Genomic DNA, 20919 nt, shown 5'->3' with positions numbered 1-20919 from the left:
TTTTTTTTTTTGTTTTTTTTTTTTTTTCATTTTTACAACAGGGAATATGATGACAGCGTTTGATCTGAATATTATGGATCCTGTGATCTCAGTTAAATGCAGGATAATGTGACTGACAGGCCTATTATTCAGTGTCAAGTGCAAATTCAAAAGAAAAGACAATCATGTAAATGAAGACTAGAAATACCAGATGTAACATTCATGCCTGGTGAAAGACTAAAGACAGACATTTAGCAATCAAATATATGCTACAGCTGGTATTAAATTACCCATATAATGCTCATAACTTTCATATTTACCGCTATGGTTGATACAATCAGCACATATGTGCTCTGTAAGTAAATAAAAATCATACTTCAGTGTCTAAATAGATAGATAGATAGATAGATAGATAGATAGATAGATAGATAGATAGATAGATAGATAGATAGATAGATAGATAGAATCCAACTGAGTGTTTTTTCTGCAGGAGTGGAAAGCACTGAGGTCATGACCCTGTGAATCGATGACGTAATGCAGTCTAACAGCTGAAATTATGTAACAGCCCAGCTGTCAGGAGGCTTTTAGTGACCCAGAGCGAAGGGGAGCTTCAGTGAGCCGTAGATCACTGAGGATATGCAACACTGATTTTCAAGAGTAGGCCACAGCAATGGAATATAAAGCTGCACTATCTTACTGAATTTGAGTAATTTTGAGTATTTTCTGCATATAAAGAATATCATGAGCTTTCAAATGTGTTGCACTATAGACTAAACCACCCAAAAGCACATGAAATAATTCTAAATCAGCTCCACCATGACGAACTAGAGCAATAACCAAGCTATTTTAGTAAAATAACTCAAAGGGTGCATTTTTCTGCGTTTCTGAACATTTTGTTAATAGTAGTTTCCTTTCACTTCTAACAGAGAATGCACACTGTGGCAGTGCAACTTTTACATTCGGCACTTTAAGGATCTGAACACTTGCTCCAGCAGTAGAATCAAACATAAAGGAGTGCCAGTTGCCTCTATTTGTAATGTTGGGTGAATACTTGCAGCAGAGTTGGTTGAAACATTTTCAAAAAAATAACAAATAAATGTTTTTCACCCCCCCCCCCCCTCTTCTCCAGTGTTTTCATTTTTTAGTCAGCATGTGTCATTCTTAATGTTTTGGTTTTTAAGGGGAGATACAGACTTAGTTATATAAAGTCACAAACTGAGATGAAATGAAAATAATACTGTTTTAAGAAGATATTATTAATTTGTAAATACTGGTAAATATTAATGAATTATGCATTCATTATGATTTCAGCCAACTAGCAAAGCACGTGTAGTTTAGCGACAGTGAAACTGTGCAGACGCTTGCACTTGTTTGACGTGTTAGCCGTGTGACCTCGAGGAGTGGCGGGGTCTCTTAAGCCGCACAGACAGACTGTGTGTAAATGGCTGTGATCCCTGTTAAAGCTGTAGTGGGAGGCTCACTGAATGAAGGATTAACTATATGGGATACCTGCTGAGAGGAGCTTTTGGGGATGGACCGGTCAAAACAGTATTAGAACTAATTCCCCTGGGGTCGAGGTCACGTCCAAGACTTCGTGAATCACTGAGAGGAAGATTAGACTACACCCAGCTGAGTAAATCATGTAATCTGATAGTGATGCTAAAAAGAGACTATGTTCTACATTCAAGAGCAGTCTGGGTGCCTTGTCAAGATTAATTTGATTAATTTTGATTGTTATATTAGACATAAATGATTTGGTTTGAGGACATTTCCAAAAGTGAAAACTACTAAAGACACATCTCCAGTGAGAGAATTAAACTTTTGATGAACTTTGAGAGCCGCATACTGGTTCAAAGAGCCTAATATAACTTTTCTCATTCACTCAAATTATGTAGTCACACTCTCAATAAGTTTAATTACAGCACCAGGGAGGATTTCTGTGACGCTAAAAGCCCACAGCAGACAGAGATCTTGACTGGACCCCCATTAGTCTGAAACAGACATTTTACCAAATCATAGCAGAACCATTTCAGACCCCACATGTCAAATAGACTCTTATTTGAAACAGTGTTTTCATTTTAATTTTTTTTTATTCTGAAATGGAGAGATGATGTTCGCAGCTGACAGCGGCTCTTTAATTGGTGAATGAAAATGGCTGATTAAAAGCTGCAAAGTGAACAAGTTTTGCTGGGATATAGTTTAAATGGACACTACTTCAGATGTGAAACACATTCATTTCTTAGTGTGGAGGGTTCTTTTGATATAATTAAAACATCTACCTTGACTGTCCCATATTCTGACAACAGTTCGAAGATAAAGATTACAGCTTACTATTACAGAATGGCCGGTACGCACCCTGGTCAGAGACCCATGTCCTGCTGCAAGCAGCCACAATGATGTGCTCCTTTACGCCTGCCAAGATTATGTGTCGGGAGGATTTAGATTCATGACGCCCCCTAAAATACACATCAATACCAGCTGCACAACCAAATATGAAACCGCCTACACAATGCTTTCTTTGGCTTCTATGTGGTAATAACTAGCTTGAATATGGAACTTTTTACAACAAGATCTGGAGATGACTTGACGGTGATAGTACATAACTAGTGTGTCATACTGGTAAATGTTTAAACAGCTCAAGATCAAAGCTTCAGTCACACCAGTTGGGAGTCAGGAAGCTTGACAGAAGGCAGAAGTATATTTAGAAGGTTGGAATAATCCACCTCACTACAGGTAATCCTGATTGTTTCTCTGCACAAATTCACATACGCAAATGTTCTGCTGAAATACTAACATCTGTAGAGTACACTGCTGAACGCCCCTGACTTCTTGCAGATCACTTTTCTGCAAGCGCGTCTTGGTTGAAATATTGTCAGCAGGTCAACTTTCTCAGCTGATTTTGGCTCAGCCCCAAATACAACCTGCAGTTCAAAGCTTACATTTCACACAAGAGGCTTCTGAACGGTTCCCTGAAGTAGCACGACTGAGGACGTACGCTGCCAGGGCGCTTAAGTCACACTCTGTCTGTAACGGTACCCGTCATGCACGGCATTACATTTCAAAACCAGACAGGAGATTCACTCAGTAGGTTGCCTTTATTTCTCTTTTTTTCCCGACAAGGTTCCTGTGGTTAGGGGATGACATTCGGGTGAGGGGCGAAACAAAAAAGAAAAAGCATGGGCCGAGAGAAGACAGCATAACAGATTCCCCCGGTACAACTAGTAGAAAATACTAGTTGGTCCCTATAAATATAACTCTGCATTTAAGTCCTTCCAAATGTACAAGATATGTTACAGTTAAACTTCACAACATGAACAGTGGACATACAAAAATAACTTAGATGACTTTCTTTAGCTCATCGTACAAGACGAGCACAAAGGCGCCACCCATGCCTCTGAGCACGTTAGACAAGGCTCCCTTGAAGAAGGCCTTGCTGCCCTCATCACGTGCAATCTTCTTCCAGCAGTCGATGGTGCCGGAATACATGATGTCAGCTTAAATGAAGAAACAGAATCACAAAGATGTCGTGACTTTATTCTAGTAGCACAGCAGCAAAAAAAAATAAATAAATTATGCTTTGTATATGTATATATATATATATATATATATAGATATATATATATATATATGTTGTGTTTATTACCTCCTTTGCGTCCAGATTGCATCATCATACGACGACGGACGGTGTCGAAGGGGTAGGACACAAGACCAGCGACGGCAGTCACAGACTGAGCAATCATCCAGCTCACAAAGATGTGTGTGTTTTTGGGGTCTGGAAGCATGCCTGTAAGAGAAACGTCAATCAAGAAGAGTGAGACAAGAAAGTCCACTGCAAAGAGACACATCGAGCTTTGTGATGTCCAATAAAGAAAGCTCACCCTTTGCTGTGTCGTAGACGCCAAAGTAAGCAGCTCTGTAGATGATAATGCCCTGTACCGAGACACTGAAGCCCTGGTACAGGCCCTTGATGCCATCAGACTTGGAGATTTTCACCAGGCAGTCTCCCAGGCCCTTGAACTCACGCCCGCTTCCTGTTTTGCCGACATCAGCTGCAAGACGTGTTCTGGCGAAGTCGAGGGGGTAGACGAAACAGAGTGACGTGGCTCCAGCGGCACCACCTGATGCCAGGTTACCTGCAAAGTATCTCCAGAACTGTTTGTGCCTGTCCACGCCGCTGAGGAAAATGTTCTTGTACTTGTCCTTGAAAGCAAAGTTGAGGGCCTGAGTGGGGAAGTATCGGATGACGTTGGCCAGATTCCCTCTCCAGAAAGAGATGAAGCCCTGCTCTTTGGGGATACGGACCACACAGTCGATGATGCCCTTGTACTGCTGGTCAACTGCAATCTGTTTGCTGGCATGTTGTACCTGTAATCAAAGCAGAGACACTGCAATGCATTAGAGACAATAAGACAAAGAAGCATGTGAACTTTGAACCTCTGTCTTCATCTTTCTTTGGTCTGTTAGCTTTGTGACTTGTATAAATCTGCAGACTTTCATGACTCTACCGTGTCTGTCTGACAGACACATTTGCATCCATGTGCCAGAGAACAACTCTATAAGGCATCCATTCAACAATTCACGGCCCTGCCTCCTCCCTCTGCTGCTGCTCCTCCTGCTGCTGCTGCTACTCCTGAGCCCAGGCCCAATGCAGCAGTGGAGAGCCATGGCGCAAGCCCTGCTGTGACCTTGGCTTATTGTTGTCAAGCCAAACTACTGACCCGTCATGAAAGAAGAGCACTTTCTAACACCATAGTCGTAGTAGATGGCCACGAGGGCGTGTTATAACACTGTTTTTAAGCATGGGCAGACTGCAGCTCTACGGCCGGTGTATTACGTAACAGGTCTGATACGCCTCAATTATGCTCATTCCTCATCTGTGCTTGCACCAATCTCTGACAGAGCTGCTCCGATTTACTATTTTTAGCCCAGTTTCTGCTCCTGACGGTGCAGCATCTTTATATTATGTTTTATTCTGTACCAAAACATCTTGTTAAATCCTCCTCCATCCCGTAGAAATTAAAGAGCATCAGCAAAACAATAAATAAATACATGTTACAAATAAACACCAGCAGTTTTGAGCATGCAATATCTACCAGAACTTCAGTGCCATTAGATGCCAGGTGTTTGCAGAGCAATAAAATCATAACTCACCTGGAGCAGGAGCTTGACTCTCTCGATGGGGGCTACAGCTGTTTTAGAGATGGCAGCGGCAATACCACCAGCCAAGAAGTCCTTGGCGAAGGAAATGGCTGTCTCACTCATCTTCAGGTGTTATCAGACGCCGTCCAGCGACTTGGTTGGTGTGGTTTGCCGGTAGAGCTGAAATGGCCGAATCCAATCCAGAAGTGAGGGGATTTAAGAAGGCTGAACGCGAGAAAAAACGTGAACTTCCGACTCCCGCTTCTCATTAGCTGGTTGTAGGAGTAGTGGGCGGGGCTACGGGGTGTCCTTCCGTTCAGATTTGGTGGTCTCTCCTGTCACTCAGAGGAATAAAAGCGTGACCGATGTCTGTCCCGCAAGGGGCACAAGTTTATCTACGATTTAAGAAGTTGTATGTAGTGGGATTGAATCACGTGAATTACAGGGTGCTATTGTGTTGTTAAATTATATATATATAAAAAAAAATTAAAAAAAATTAACTCAAGGTTGTGTCAAATGTCAGTATGAAACAGCTGATGCCTGAAGGCTATGGTGGGTAAAGGTCATCCCATCTGTTAGTGTCCTTTGGCTGTCACTCAGTTTCCCACAGAGAGGAGGACATGAATCTATCAGCTGAATGATTCCAAGAAAAACATGTCTCGGCACACTCTGATCTGAAAGTAGGCTACCAGAAGACATTAAGGTGAACAGAGAAAGTGAACCTCAGCCAGCATGGGGTGGCTTTATCTGTCTGAAGGTTTGGAATACACAACTGATATTGTTAATAGTATATATATGTAAATATATAATTTATATAATCAAGATATACAAAACCATAAAAAATAACCTTTTAAGAATGAAAACTGTGTCAGTTAAAGAAACATTTTAAATGTTAGAAGCAGATGTCTTCCAAAACAATTACTTATATCGGTCCATGGACATGATTGGGCATAACCTGCTCAAACTTACAAAGCATCTGGATTTCACACTCATTACTCAAGGCAACAAAATTTGTCCCATAAACTGAAACGGGTGGACTGCGCAGTACTTTTCACACTGAATTCAAATCTGTTTTTAAAATTTGTCAACCAGACAGGGTTTTTAAGTTACCGTCTGTATATTACTTATCAATAAATAAGGCTGTTGTTACACTTAAACTTACATCTAAAAATGTGCAAGCACATAATTTGCATTTATATTTGGCCTCAGGGATATCCCTCTTTCGTGCCCAGAAACAGTCTGTCAACAGAGAGGAACTCCACTTACTTCGGTACCACTTTTCAATGTCTATGTGAGAATACTGGAACAACGAAACTGTAGATGACACAGAAATTCTGAAAACAAATTTGGATTCAATGTGTAAAAATACATGAAACATAATTTCTTTTGCAAGGGGAACTAATCTTTTGTTAACCTGTGTTATACATTAAAAAATAGAATATATGTATCTCACAGTCATAATGCTGTAATTATAATTAATACACAACAAGACCATTTTGCAACCTTCTTCATGTGAATACACTGTGGCAGTATTTCAATGTTGATGCAGCAATAACTGCAATAAGCCCCAAAATAAATATTTACCTCTGAAGGCACATATTAGATAAAAAAACAACAACATTATAAGTTATGGGTGAGTGAACAATTCATAAACAAATAATACTCTCAGATAAAATCAAAGTACTGAAAGAGGTAGACTGGACTTCGCTTCTTTTTTCCCCCCAGTCTTTTGCTGGTCAACTGTGGTCAGCAGTCTTTTTTGTTTTTAACCAGACATCTTCTCACTTTAAGCTTTTACCAGCGATTTCCAAAAGACGACTCTCCTGACCCAAAGTTCCTGTTTTTCAAGTAGCGCTTGACCTCTTCCAGCTCTTTCGGCTGGAGGCTCTGGTCAACCCCTGGTGTGAGCTTGTAGCTCAGAGGTGAGACAATGTACCCGTTGCGGTAAAGGCAAACCTGCTTACACATCTCAAAGCAGGTAAAGAGAAGACCAAAGTAGGGAACGATCTGTGAGGGAAATGTAAACACTTTTTAATTAGCAATAAAAGTATTGACAACAAATCCACACAGATTTTGAACAAAGTTTGAGCACTTCATGTCTTTACAACTTGATATGAACTTTGCCGTCTTGTCGTGTGTGACAATGTACTGTACAGCGATATTTGCAGCTGAAATCGGAGAGTGGAGCATGCTGTTCCACCTTGCTCGTGATATTGCTGCTATGAATTACACACTGAACATTATTTTCCATACCCCTCCCCCCTCCCCCTCATTCCTCCCTATGCATGGTCATGAGTGACAGTCCTTTCACTGTCATAAAGTCACTTATGTTACCAAGAACGTGCAGTTTTTTCAGTTCATACTTGTTTGCAACATAAGATCAAGTACACTGGCCATATCAATGATCAAAGGTGTAAGGTAATGACAAACTATTTCCAATATATAGAGCCGTCCTAATTATTTAATCACCGGATCACTATTGTTTGAGCTAATCACAATCATTTTATATAATTGTTTCCAAACAGATGGATGAAGCTAACAACAAGTTCATTTCCAACACTATTTCTACTATTTGTGGTTTGATCGGTGATCTTTTGATGACGTCATTTCATTGTACTCTCTTCCTTTGCTGTGGCTTAACGGCATGCGAGTGCAGAATTAGTGTCAATAACTGTTTCTTGAGGAGCTTAAACTCTCATTTTTTTATTGACTTTATTTCGATGTGCATCTATCAACATGAACATAAATGATTTCGCTGCAAAGTTAAAAAGCACAACACTTCTGTGGGAACATTTTGGTAAAAAGCCAAATCAAAAAGTAAAGCCTAATAACTTGAAGGTGATTTTTACGACTAAATTTATAATCACAATTATTTATACGACAATTAATCATTAACTTCCGCCGGACGGAAATACAAGTGAACCGTACCTTTATTGTGTTGGCAGTGAGGCCATTCCACAGTGAGAGGACGCCCTTGTTCCTAACAACCTGTATGAAACAGTCGGTCATTCCAGCGAAGTGGACGTCAACTCCACCAAGATGGGGAAGACGGGCACTCTGTGCCTGAGAGAGGAATGAACATGAAACATTGGTGATGCAGGAAAGTTTTACAATATGTCAATAAAGTAATAACTGGAAAAGTCAAGTGAAGCACGATAGAACACAATTTTATACAATTTTGTTCTGTATTTAATTATGTTATTATTTTTCAGAAGAAGCAGTGCAGAAAATGCAAAATGGCCCTCCTGTCTCCATTTACTGACTGCAGTCAAAGTGTGCTCTACCAGTCACTGTGTGTGTGTGTGTGTGTGTGTGTGTGTGTGTGTGTGTGTGTGTGTGTGTGTGTGTGTGTGTGTGTGTGTACATATCCCTTTTGTTATACGTGTGTGTGTTATAGCAACAGACCAGAATCAATTCACTCAACATAAAATACATTAAGATAAGCCACTGCAGTAATAAACCAAATATAATGAAAGGACAAGATAAACTTTTAAAAAATAAGGATCGTGAAATACTAATAAAGTTTGAGGGAATTATTGACATAAGTGATGTAAATGTGTTAACAAACCTGAGTAAAATAATAACTAAAGATATATGATCACTCAGAGGACTCTTCCAGTGTGAAACGGTGATCTACTGTTAACCACAGCTTTGCAGACTGACTGTCATGTGACGGAGGAAATTTACCCTTAGACGTTTCAAGGTCCTCAAAGAGAGCACGCTGCCATGAGAGCATTAAGACTGTTCGAACAGCTTCATTTGAAGAGGAAACTTTAAACTAGCAAACAAGTTCAATTCTGCTTAAATCATTTCCCAAAGCTTCTGGACACATCCTCAGCTGTTCATGTATTCTGCAGTTAATGTTTAACTTTGAGGTTTCCGTGACAGGGACGGAATCTCAGAGTTAAATAAGGATATAAAAGCATTATTCTTTATCAAAAGGCAATGCCAGCGTGATGGTTTGATAAGCTGGTGAGAAAACTCTCAGTAGGACTGCTGTCTGAAAGTTACTGGCTATCTTTAGTGAACTTATCTATAGCTTCTGCAGAGCTGGGGGCACATTCACATTCCCAGCTGTTGTTGAACCTTGTGGTATCTAATAATAGGCTGATAAAACCGGATGTAGTACTCTGTCCTTTGCAGCGCCATTGTTCCCCCATATGCCCTTCCAAGCATACGGATGACACCTCAAACTTGATTTAAATGATTATGGTATTCATATTAAATTGAATTCAAATTAAATCCAGGCCAAGTAAACTGACTTGATTTGAATTTGTTGTGTTTGTTGAAAAACTTTACTACTAATGTAATTCTGATGTTCCATGTTCACTTTCAGTGAGTGGCAATGTAGTGTCATCCTGGTTTTAGGCACACTCTCACTGCCCCCTTATGGACTGAAGCTGGTAATACAATCAGAATACAGGTTGTTCTACGTGAACATGTTTAACAATTATTCAGTCAGTAGTTGAAAGATTTGAAGGGGACTTGTTGATTTAATTAAAGACTAAATCTTATTGTATCCTACATTCGTATGCAGCTGAATGCATTTCCTTGTAAGACATTAAAAAAAACAAAGTAATGCTAAAAAAAAAAAAATCTTACTTTCCTGACTGACTAAGAGCAGGAAACTCTATTAAACTGTAATGGTATGTATATTGATTAATTTATGCATTTAGATATATTCTCATCTTCGCTGAATTTCTAATTATGTATTTATTTTGCTTTTTAAACAAATAATAGGTCTGTCTCAGTTCTCCTAAAAACGACAGCCCACAGGCAGTAAAAGTGTTCTTACTTGCATTTTCCGCTTTACAGTTTCAAAAGGGTATGAGAGGGTTTGCGCCACTCCTGCTGCAACACAGCCATTAATGAAGTTCTGCAAAGGAGTGAAGCGGAAAGGAGGCTCCTGCCAAAGCTTGTCCAGGTTTATGTACACTGCATAGCATCCGACAGAGAAGGGAAACGCACCTGAAGACAAATAAAATATGCTGCAAGTTACAGTAAAACCTAGGAGGTAAAGACGTGGTTGATATGAAGTATTTTGGTCCCTAAACCACCAAAACTACTTGACTGCTGGACATACAAAGGGGAAACCCGGGTTATTTTAACAGCAGTAATATCTGATATCTGAACACCGTCCATAGGAAATTCATTAATTTGTTAGGAAAGTGCATACACACCCAAGACGGTGAGGGAAAATCCCCTGTAGAGAGAAAGCAGCCCTTCATTGCTGTAGATCTTTGAGAGAGTGTGAGCTACGCCAAGATATGTGGGCTGTCTGCAGTTCTGAGTGATGAGCCTGGTCTCTGCCACCTCCAGAGGGTACGTGGCAAGTGCAGCAGTGACACCAGCCAGTCCGCCGGCAAATATGGCCCTCCACTGAGGGATGGAGCCCAGTTCATCCATGTGAAGGTGGACTAGCCTGCACACAGAGGAGGGAAACACACAATCAAATATAATGCTGGCCGTTTCATGGTATGATTTGGCAGGTTGTAAGTGTAGACATTCAGTGTCTACCCCTATATACATATTTACCTTTTAGTATTGAAACATTAGTAAATAGATTAGTCAATTGGCAGAAAATTTGGTTTGAATGTTTCTTTTTTTTTTTAATACTGATTATTTGGAAAGGCATTTATTAAGAGGAAAAACGTAATCATTTGCAGATTTCAGCTCTCAAATTGGAAGATTTAATCCTGTTTTTTGTTTGATGTACTGTAAAGTGAATATTTTTGGGTGTGGGACTGTCTGTTTAGGAACAGCACCTAAAGTGAATTTTACAAGGTTCTACTTAAATATAAGAGATTTATTTATATTTTACTGCATTTAGTTTCATACAATGACAATTAATCAGTAAAGAAACTAATTTAGTTGCAGCATATTGAAAGACAACTTGTTTATTAACACATTATGTCAGTGTTTTCTATTAAGTGTTTTGTTTTATACATGTAAATATATTTAGGAAGACGCGACGCGAGTAGTAAGCCTGTGAAAGACGTGTGTGACAAAGACAAAGACAAAGAGGGAAGGGCTTTCTATTTCCTGGAACATGATGTACAGAAATGGACAGCAGTCAGGATATGGTGTTTACAAAAACATTATGCAGGTCCCCTGAGGCGTGAGAGGAAACCTACTGACTGATAGGTTAGCGGAAGCTTGCAGAGACCGAGGTTTATTACCCTATCGTGGATTGCTGTTGTCTTCAATACTCATCGTCCTGTACTTTATTTTATTGATCAGTCATACAGTTGACACCGAGGCACATTTTGCCTTGTAGTAACCCAACAGAAATGCAGTATATATATGTGTCCTCAGTGCTGCCTCACAGGGAGCACTTCTTCTCATAAGTACAACTATTGTTTTTTTTCCCAGGGACTATCAAACCCAAACCAGGGGCCTAACTGCAATCAAGATTAAATAACATGCTTATGTGTGTATTAAAAGAAGTTTTAAAAAAAAAAATTAGTTAATAATCTGTGATGATTAAATTTCCCCACTGTGGGATTAACAAAGTCTAAATCTAAATCTAATTTGTTAATTTTTTTAAATTAATTGTTCGTCATTGAATTTTTAAATTTGAATGAACAAAGAATAGCAGAAAAATATTCAGTTTCCTGAACCCCAAATTGTTATATTCAAACCATGAAAGTAAAAACTCTGAAAACAATCAATTTGCACCTTAATAATCATTAAATGGCAGCGACAACACAGCAACAATATACAATGATATCATCTATAAACTGAAACCTGGTAGTCAAATAATCATTTAGCCCTTTAACATTTGTAGATCTATTTTGATAACTAATCATGTGGTTTTCTAGCAAAAAATACCAAATATTTCAGAGTTTCAGCTTCTGAATTAAGAGGATTTCTTCATCTTCTGGGTGGGAAAGTGGTAATTCTGGGCTTTGGGCTGGATTTGAAGATGTCATTTTGAGTTTTGAGAAACTGTGATGGACATTGTTGATTATTATCTGACACTTAAACCACACTATGAATCATTTAATTGATACAATATTAGGTGGCTTTTTGGTATTTTTTTTTATTTCATTTCTCTTAATTGAGTAACTGACTAATCACTTCAAATCAAAGTGCAAACTGTTGGATTGTTGGTGTTAATACAGTGGCCCTGAATTGCAGAACCCAACACAACAAGAGAAAACATCTTCGAAATTAGGCAGTTTATGTCTGAAATGACTTGAAATTATTGTTTTGTGAAATGCTGTGGTATTTTGAAATTCTGTGTCTTCTAAATTGCTAATATGTTATATGTATATCAAGGCCACATTAATGTCTACTCCTATGAGACAAAACTCGGGGCAGGCTTGAACCTGCATCTTTAAAAAGATCGGCTGACCAAATGCAGCCTTCCGATTGGCTACGTGCCTCGTACGGTAAAACAGGAAGTATATCTTTAGCTGCAAGAATGGAAGTAAACAAACAATTTAAACGAACGCTTTTTGTTGTTTCATGCCGTCATACAGTAAAATGAATAAATAAATGGAAATATAATTTCATCTTCTACATAAGTTGATATGTGTTATCTACAATTTTACACTGTTCGCCACACAAACATGCCGTGTCAACGTCAGCTGACTAAGTTGGCCAACAAGCTCATTTTGAATAAATGTCGGGTAAAATACAAATAATAATAAATTAAAAAAAAAACCCACAAAAGATGTTGTGAAGTCGATCAAATGTGAGACAAACAAAACATAGACTCTGGTTCTCTTACTTCTTGTATGTTGTGAGGTGAATTGCGGTGTAGGGGGACAACCGGAGACAGGAGGCGAGGTTTCCCTTCCAAAACGCTCGCAGTCCCTCATTCTGGTAGATGACGAGGAAACGTTGCCAGAAACCCCTCTTGCAGTGAAAAGTGCCCACCTGACTTTTAATTTTCACCACCTCCAAAGGCGACGTGACAGTTTTACTGAAAACCCCGGCGAAGCCGACGCACAGAAAGCTTTGAGAACTCGTCAGCCTGTTGTCCTTTAAAACCGAGGCCATCACCGCCCGGCGACCTGTGGCGAGTTCACTTCTCTCACTGCGAAGGATTTGTTTGTACAGGTTAAACCTCCAAATACAGACAGCGAAGAGATGTCGGCCCTCCTGTCAAAGAGCAGCGGTGTTATGCGAGTATCACGTCACGTTGTGACTCTGGCGACCACTAAACAATAGAGGGCGCTGCGTGTCGTTTAATCCGATTTTTTTTTTAAAAATCCATAAAGGTGTTGCAATATTACAAGATTAGATAAACCTTTTTTTTTTTTAAAACAGTCAGCCTGGAGTGCTGCTAGGGAGTGTGAATTGTTGTCCTTCTGGTGCTCTTCAGTTTGAGGATCAAACCGGTTTCAATCACAGTAAAAAAACAAACAAAAAAGAACAGAAAACTCATGCCAACGCGTTTCAGCCTCTTAGGTCGTCATCAGGGGAGGTACAAATAAACAGCCTTTGGGTTGTTCCTTATAGCTGTTGCTGTATGGTCATATGACCAGTATGGACCAATGAACTGTCACCCAGAAAGACGTTGGCATGAAATTTAGATAAACCTTGTAAACTGTAATGAAAACGTTTAATTTAAAAGTTACTAAATATCATTATTTAAGTGCTCTATTTAAGTACAATTTTGAGGCACATGTACTTGACTTGAGTATTTCCATTTGGTGCTACTTTATAGGCCCACTTCCACTCCACTACATTTTAGAGGGAAATATTGTGCTTTCTACTCCACTACATTTATTTTGATAAGGTTAGTGGCTTTCCAGATAAAGATTTGACACAATGAATAATATAACAAGCTTTTAAAATCTAACACATTGTTAAATATCTAACCAACTGACTTCTTACAAAAAGCAGTGTGTAGTCAGGGTGACATTTCAGATGACTATAAGTTGTTAACAGGTCCACTATATTGTGATTTTTACCTCTAAACGTCTCTAATGGTTACTTTTCAATATTTCATCCAATATCTAACCAAAAATCAAAGATTAGAGAAAAAGTCCAAAACCTGAAAACAGATTTGCGCATCAGAACTTAGTTTTTTCTTCTTTCCAGTAATCATCTGATGACCACTCACATTTATCTGATCTCCCTGGATATAAAACTGTATATAAAGTTGTTCAAACCAGCTCCACCTGCAGCAGCTACAACAGTAACATGCTGCTTGCACACTGATGCTTCATTATTAATAATGTAATGATGTCATACATAACACTGTGTCAGTCAGAGAGACTAAACCAGAAATTTTACTTGAATACTTTAATTTTGTTGCTAACACTTTTACTTCAGGAGGATTTTTCCTGCAAAACTTTTACTTGTAATGGATTATTTTTACATTGCTCTATTGCTACTTTTACCTAAGAACAGGATCTGAATACTTCTTCCACTACTGGTTAGAAGTAAGTTGGTTGAGTAAATGTATCTGTATATAGTGAAAGGGAAATTTGTGGTCATTTTATTTTTTAACCATTTTGTCATAACTTACTTCCAATAACTAAGCAGAAGTGAAGTAGTTGAATTAAACCCTTCCTTCTATTTTCAGCTGACCTCTTGAGGATGCCCTAGGCAATCATATTTTAGTGCGGTGATCTATATTTATAGGTGGAGCAATACCCCAGGTTTTTTTTTTTTAAATGTGTTTTCTATGGTAGTTAAGGATGACATAATTATCAGAGTATCTTTATCAAGTACAGTTATAAGATTTTGGTTATAAATTGCGCATTAAAAGTGCTCAAGTATGTTTTTGGAGGCTTTGAAACAGTCAAACGACCAATGTTTTTATAACCTTCATCAATCAGGTTGTGTTTTCAGCATTGTTTGTTTGTCTGTTTGTCAGATGGATTAAGGAAAAACTTTCAGCTCCTGGTGTAGCATGGGTCAAGGAAGAACCCATTAGATTTTGGAGAGAAAATGAATCACAGGGCAGATCCACAAAGGATTTTTTTTTCACTTTCATAAACATTGCAAGAAAGGGCATCTGGCCTGCTAAATGCCATACATATTAAATTCCAATAGATGGCAGTAAAGCTCAATAATAGAAAACATAGGCCATTCTAGAAAGAGTCCACATCACAATCCATATTCACAGGTACCAGTAATCATCTGGGATACACCTGTACTTGCTTAAACCTAATACAGTAATCAGTCATCATGGAGCACTCAGGGACTCTGGTTTCATTGGGAAAACCAGAACTGGAACAACACCTGAGATTTGAGGCTTCAACTCACACCAGCAAATTTTGACATCATTCTAATATTCTTGTAAATATATCCAGACATATAATGGTTACAGTTGCAGATTTACATATCATAGAAGAGTGAATATTAGCCTTGGTGGTGGTCTTTACTTTGTGAGTGTCCCTCTAGTTCTTTTTTACTTTCATGAATTTTTTTTGAATGGCCTTTGAGCGACTCTTTTTCAGGCATGTCTTAGTCAAAATTGCATGAAACTACAAGAATTTAGAAAGGCACTACGTTGGTTCAAAGCAAACATATACGTAATATCCTCCTTTTCTTCTCAACATCTGTAGTGACATTGTCTTCCATGTTTTTGGACCTGCCAGGTTAATTCTTCATCATATTTTATTTATTGCACCAACTATTTAAATCAGGTATGATTTATTGTAAAAGTGTACTGACCAGCAGGGATTTGGTGACACTGACTTGTTTCAGCCCTGTGTTTGTTTTCTCCTTGTTTTGGCCTGCCAGAAGCACCTCCCTCCCCTGCCGGGCCAACAGCCTCAGATGCATGCGAGGAGCCCACCTTCTGTCTGGACCTGGGCCACTTGGCTCTTTCACAAAGGCTTTCTGGAATAACAGAGCCAACCAGAGGAAATGACAGCCTCATCACAAGAGGTACCCCTCACTCCCCCTCTGGCTGCCTTACTGGGGGTGGAAAAGGGTATGTCCGTGTTTGTCTGTGTGTGTGTGAATGGGATAGTGGCTTTCACTGCTGCAAACTTAAGAACCAATTTTGATGCAGTGGATGTAACTGCAGTGATGTGCAGAGCATACCCGAACTAGTTATAGTTCATATTAGGTATTCATGCAACAACTGAATGGTATTACTGGCAAATCAGTAAAATTTTGAGATGCAGGATCACAGACTGGTAAGAGGAGCTACAGTAATGTACTTCATATCTGTGCTGCAACATCAAAGTAGCCTAAAGAGCTCACGTTGAAAACTGAAATTTCTTTGATCTCACTGTCATATGTGTGTCCTCTAATACACAAGATAAAAAGATATCTTTAAAGATAGGTGGAGTGACGTTGACTCACGCGGTATCTTATCAATTAATGCCTCAGCAATCAAACAGAACACCACCAAGAATTTGTTGCCAGTCTGTCTCCTCTGCTGTCCTTCCTCTGCCCCTAACATTGCCTCTGCCCACCAGTATTTGTATAGAATACAGATAGAGCACTGCCTTCTTCCTGTATGCATGTTCCCTCTCCTGAATGAGCACATCCTTCATGAAGGAAAGGAGTGCGGGAGCTGCCTGCATGCCTTTGTGTCTTGGAGACTGGCACCTTGCAGTAGGTGTAGGCTGGCTGAGGCATTGTCATTCTTTGGGTGTCATGCACAAGTCAACCCTTGATCTCCCACTTTGAAGTGCATTGTTGCAGGACCTGGGAGAGCAGACTGTGCATGCAGTATGAGCCTGCACCAGTCAACAGAGGGCGCCCAATACCAGAGAGCCTGCACAGAGACCAGAGTGGCTGTCTGTCCTCACAGACTGGTGCCAGGCTCACAGACTGCTGCAATAAAATTCTCACCTCATTATCTCAGACAGTCACATCACAGGCTTGTGTTGGCAGGGGAGGGGAAAGGGAAGAAAGGTTGGGGGTGGGAAAGAGGAACAGGCTTGGGTAACTGATACTAGAGTCTGTCAGTCTGAGTGTCCTTTTTTTTTGTTAACTGCGGGGGTGCTTCAGTGAGGAAAATCAGGCTTTAAGTACAATTCACTGTGGCACCATGTTAACACCTCTGCAACAAGGCTCAGGCCAAACTGCTCCCGGCTCACTTAACAGGAATGGGAGACTTGTTATTCATAGCAGCCTAATTTTGAATAATGGTTTCTGTGATGGTGTAAACTGTGAAAGGTTGTCAGGGTTTGTTAAGAATAATAAATGCAGCTTTGCACCTCATTACTGGGAACAGTCTTATTACAACAGGTGCTGAAACCACTGTTATCTCAGCTCTGCGGAACAGTAAACGAGCTTAAACACAATCCATAAACTGTAGAATCAACAATAAATATGTAGGACTAAGGGCTTAATTTGTGTCAAAGTTGTAAATGCACTAATGCAAAAATTATGATGGTAATATGGGATTAAAATTATACATTTTTAGTGGAGTTTTAAAGCACGTTTAAACTAGTAATACAATAGTTTTTTTTGGTGTATGATTCTATCTCCCTTTTAAAGTCCTAACAATGACTGATGCATTACCTATTTAGTCAGGATGCAGATGAGCAGGAGGCCCATTGTCTGTGAGGATGCAGAGAAGAACTTCTGGCAGCTGTTGTCCCCTTATCTTCCCATGTACAGTCAATAAATCAATATCAAATCTAAGGAACAGGAAGCCAGATGGCCTTCCCGCAACCTCTCCAGGCCAGGCATCTCTCAGGGCCTCCTCGGCTACTGTACCACCGGTGCATGCAGCAGTCCTTTGAAGACATACACATTCAACAAGCAGCTCAATGAATGACTAAAGGGAACAAATAAGCTGTTACGACTCTGCTCAAATCAGTGTTTGTGTTTCCATCCACATCAAAGGCCTCAGTCTGTTTGATATGCAGCACCACACCTTGATCCGAGCCGTGTACAGGTAGAGAGGAGGAGCAGTCCATTGAGAAGAGAGAGGGTTATGTGGTTGCCTCTCAGCCTTGGCTCGAGGGTAGTTGACCCAGACGAAGGGTCTGGTCGTGTCTCTTGTTCCCCAGGGTGCTATTGCTCCTTGCAACCATCACGAGACACATTATTTATTGGGTGGTCTATTGATTACATGCTTTTAAGGAATATTCCCAGGAATGTGGAGCAGTAATGACAAAATAGGACAAGTCTCGTATTTTGAGATCGAAATGATTCTAATATGAACTGAATATGGAGAGGTTTGTTGAGTGACTAGCTCCTGGTTTGAAGTAAGGTTGGTAAGGTCAGTTACCTAAAATACATCCCACCAGACTCATCTTGATTTCTGTCTAGGCCAGGGGTCACGTTAAACAGTAGTTTGATTGAATGGCTGTTCACAGAGCAGTGTGAAATGCCAGCTCTATTGCAATGTGCAAGTGAAAAGGAGGGGGTTTCTCTGGCCTTTGTGTGGCCTGTGGTCTTAGAGCACGGACCCATTGTTTAAGGCTGACCAGCCAGCCCCTCAGACTCTCCTTTGCCCTGCTTTGTCCCGAGCAGTGTGACCATTTCCTTCATTCAGGTCAGGGCAGGGTCATGACTTTGGACACCAGTCTTGCCTGTCTGCCTGGCTGGCATACTCATAAATGTATGAAACACTTCGACAGATGTTGCTGATGTCACATGTCAGTGTTGAAATGTGGAATATAACTAGATCAGGTGGAATCTTAAATTCAATTCATGTGACCCTGAAATCACAATAATAGCCACAACATTAAAAATAAGTGACGTGGTTCTCGTACACACGTCGGTCAGAACTCATTAATGATCGATATGAGCTGCATGGTGAGAAATGTGTCACTCGTGCCTTTTCCGAGTGTGGAAAGCACATACACAGGGCAGAGATAACCTCTTTACTGCCTTGAAGTTATGTAACTGTTTAAAAGAGTGGACAGCTCCCTCCCTCCGTCCTGAGGCCGGACCTGCCTTATCACGGCCTGCCCATCACAGTGATAAGAAGAGGAAAGGCCAAGGGGCCGTAACGAACAGTGTGCACGATCCAGGTCAAGAGAGTGAGGAGACTGGACTCAAAGGGGAGGCAAGGCGGACAGGAATATTATCTGATAAGAATCCCAGGAGTCTTTTGATCTCAGAGGGGCTGATCCTGCGCTACAGGGTGTCATGCTGAGTGGACGAGCAGAATGACACAGCAGGTACAAACAAGCAACCCCTTGAAGATCACCCTCTGCTAAAGCATATTTACACAGGGAAAACTTCTGACTCACACACACAAACATACAAGCTTGTTCATGCTTTCGTAGTATTTCAAATAAATCTTGATTATGATTTTCTTAAATGAAAAAGCATAAATAAATGTAAGTGACCAGACAATTTCTGGCTAAAAATATAATAAAGAAAGACACATGTGTTTCATGATACAGTAGATCTTTACCAATCGAAGCCATAATCAGGAAATAAATTCAAACTTCGTAAATGACTCTGAGACCCCTGCAGAGAAGTTTGAATGTCGCAGAATAGTCTGGTGTGTTTTGTCTCATAAGTCACTGATTAAAAGCTGTCATGTGGAGGCCAGACAGGACCTGGGGCTGCAGTACAAGCTGCGGCCTGAACCAAATGCCTCGCTGCCTCGCCCAGGGTGAGATTCTTTTTGCCTGGAGTGGCCAGAGGGGGGGGTTAGCAAGCTGCTGCAGAGTTAAAGTGTCCTTGGTTTCCCCTTAGCAACAGTTAAAAACAAAAGAGCAGATGCACATGCAGTAAGCCTCTCTCTCTTTTGCAAAGCATGACTAAATGAGGTTTATACATGTGTATATACATGTTTTTTTAAATGTCAACAAATTCTATAAAAAGACTAAATCTAACAACCACTGCCATGCTAATATAAAATATTTGACTGTGCATTGGTGATCAAAAGCCACTAAAACACACAAATGAGCCACACCATCACGTGTTCCTTCATCACAATAAATATTGACACTGTAGTTAATTTGAGCGGATTCAATATACTTGTGTATATTAATCTGCAAATAAAAATAGTCCCAGTCAAACACACTTCTTTACTCTAGTTGAAGTCATGTTTGCGAAAACTGTTGTGTCGGGCTATGTTAGGGAAGTGTTTAACTGGTGTTAAAAGAAAAGTAAAGAGTAAATTTGTGACCTGTTTTAAAAGACACACATCTTCAGTAGAAACAAATGTTCTTGGGGCCGAGTGCTGCAGAGAGATATAAGTGTTGAGAGATGGACTAACATACTGCTGGTTTTGGTCTTTTCATGGGATTTTTTTGAGAGTATAAATACAAAATTTTGCCAGCCTTGTCCTATAATGCTCAGATAATCAGATGACACTGCAACAAAGTGACTAAAATCTGTATTTTACTTTCACTGAGAGCAAGCTGATGAGGTAGGTGTCTTGTCTTTATTTAGACAAATTGCACCAACTGTTGCCTCACAACCGGAAGAATAACAATTATGATTTTCTTTAAAAATGTCCTTCGTCCACATCAAGCCAAGACAATGACAGCGAGGTATCAGTAACCTGTTACATCCACACTCCAATTAAAAGAATTAAGATGTAAGGAGCCTTCATTATCAGCTCTCTCTGAAGGACATCAAAGGCTGCGCCGGAGTGAGAGTGCAGCTGCCCTGACGGTGTGAGTTTCTCCTCTCTCACTCCAGAGGAACTTGTTTGTGTTGAGGATGTTTACTGATCCCAGGAAAGACAAACAGCCTGTTTCTTGTTTGTAGGTAGTGCAGCTCAAACACAGTGGCTGTGGGCCTAGTCTGTGTGTGTGTGTGTGAGCGCGCGTGTGTTCCGTGTGAGAGAAAGCTAGAGAGCGAGACAGAGCTGCAGGATGTACTGCATTGTTGGGCCATTGTTTGTCTTGTCTTTTCAACCCACTTCCAAGTTTCCCATCGCCAAATTCAATGCTGTGAAAA

The 20919-nt window shown here is 40.1% G+C and overlaps 2 protein-coding genes across 2 annotated transcripts; both read right to left on the bottom strand.

Moving 5' to 3' along the window:
* Positions 1–3055: 3055 nt before the first annotated feature.
* slc25a5 (solute carrier family 25 member 5) lies at positions 3056–5808 on the bottom strand. Its single transcript, XM_069170957.1, has 4 exons — positions 5131–5808; positions 3858–4344; positions 3623–3763; positions 3056–3473 (listed from the first exon to the last, which is right to left on the bottom strand). The coding sequence occupies exons 1-4, from the start codon at positions 5239–5241 to the stop codon at positions 3316–3318; spliced, it is 897 nt and encodes a 298-aa protein (XP_069027058.1). The 5' UTR covers positions 5242–5808; the 3' UTR covers positions 3056–3315.
* A 178-nt stretch (positions 5809–5986) lies between these two features.
* Positions 5987–13341, bottom strand: slc25a43 (solute carrier family 25 member 43). Its single transcript, XM_069170956.1, has 5 exons — positions 12854–13341; positions 10299–10540; positions 9914–10086; positions 8047–8181; positions 5987–7125 (listed from the first exon to the last, which is right to left on the bottom strand). The coding sequence occupies exons 1-5, from the start codon at positions 13123–13125 to the stop codon at positions 6913–6915; spliced, it is 1035 nt and encodes a 344-aa protein (XP_069027057.1). The 5' UTR covers positions 13126–13341; the 3' UTR covers positions 5987–6912.
* Positions 13342–20919: the final 7578 nt, after the last annotated feature.

Source organism: Embiotoca jacksoni, unplaced genomic scaffold (assembly GCF_022577435.1).
Source record: "Embiotoca jacksoni isolate LCO1_2020_lvr unplaced genomic scaffold, fEmbJac1.0.p SCAF_5, whole genome shotgun sequence".
Classification (NCBI taxonomy): Eukaryota; Metazoa; Chordata; class Actinopteri; family Embiotocidae; genus Embiotoca; species Embiotoca jacksoni.
Note: the sequence above shows the minus strand (reverse complement) of the source record. Positions and strands in the feature narration are given on the sequence as shown.

What these genes read in the sequence shown, in the direction of transcription:
- slc25a5 (XM_069170957.1), bottom strand. Translation starts at nt 5,241, where the DNA reads ATGAGTGAGACAGCCATTTCCTTCGCCAAGGACTTCTTGGCTGGTGGT. An exon ending in GAGTCAAGCTCCTGCTCCAG is followed by an intron (nt 4,345 to 5,130) that starts GTGAGTTATGAT and finishes CTTTGATTACAG; the next exon opens with GTACAACATGCCAGCAAACA. An exon ending in CGTCTACGACACAGCAAAGG is followed by an intron (nt 3,764 to 3,857) that starts GTGAGCTTTCTT and finishes TTTCTCTTACAG; the next exon opens with GCATGCTTCCAGACCCCAAA.
- slc25a43 (XM_069170956.1), bottom strand. Translation starts at nt 13,125, where the DNA reads ATGGCCTCGGTTTTAAAGGACAACAGGCTGACGAGTTCTCAAAGCTTT. An exon ending in ATTTTCCCTCACCGTCTTGG is followed by an intron (nt 10,087 to 10,298) that starts GTGTGTATGCAC and finishes ATTTGTCTTCAG; the next exon opens with GTGCGTTTCCCTTCTCTGTC. An exon ending in TCACTGCCAACACAATAAAG is followed by an intron (nt 7,126 to 8,046) that starts GTACGGTTCACT and finishes TTTCCCTCACAG; the next exon opens with ATCGTTCCCTACTTTGGTCT.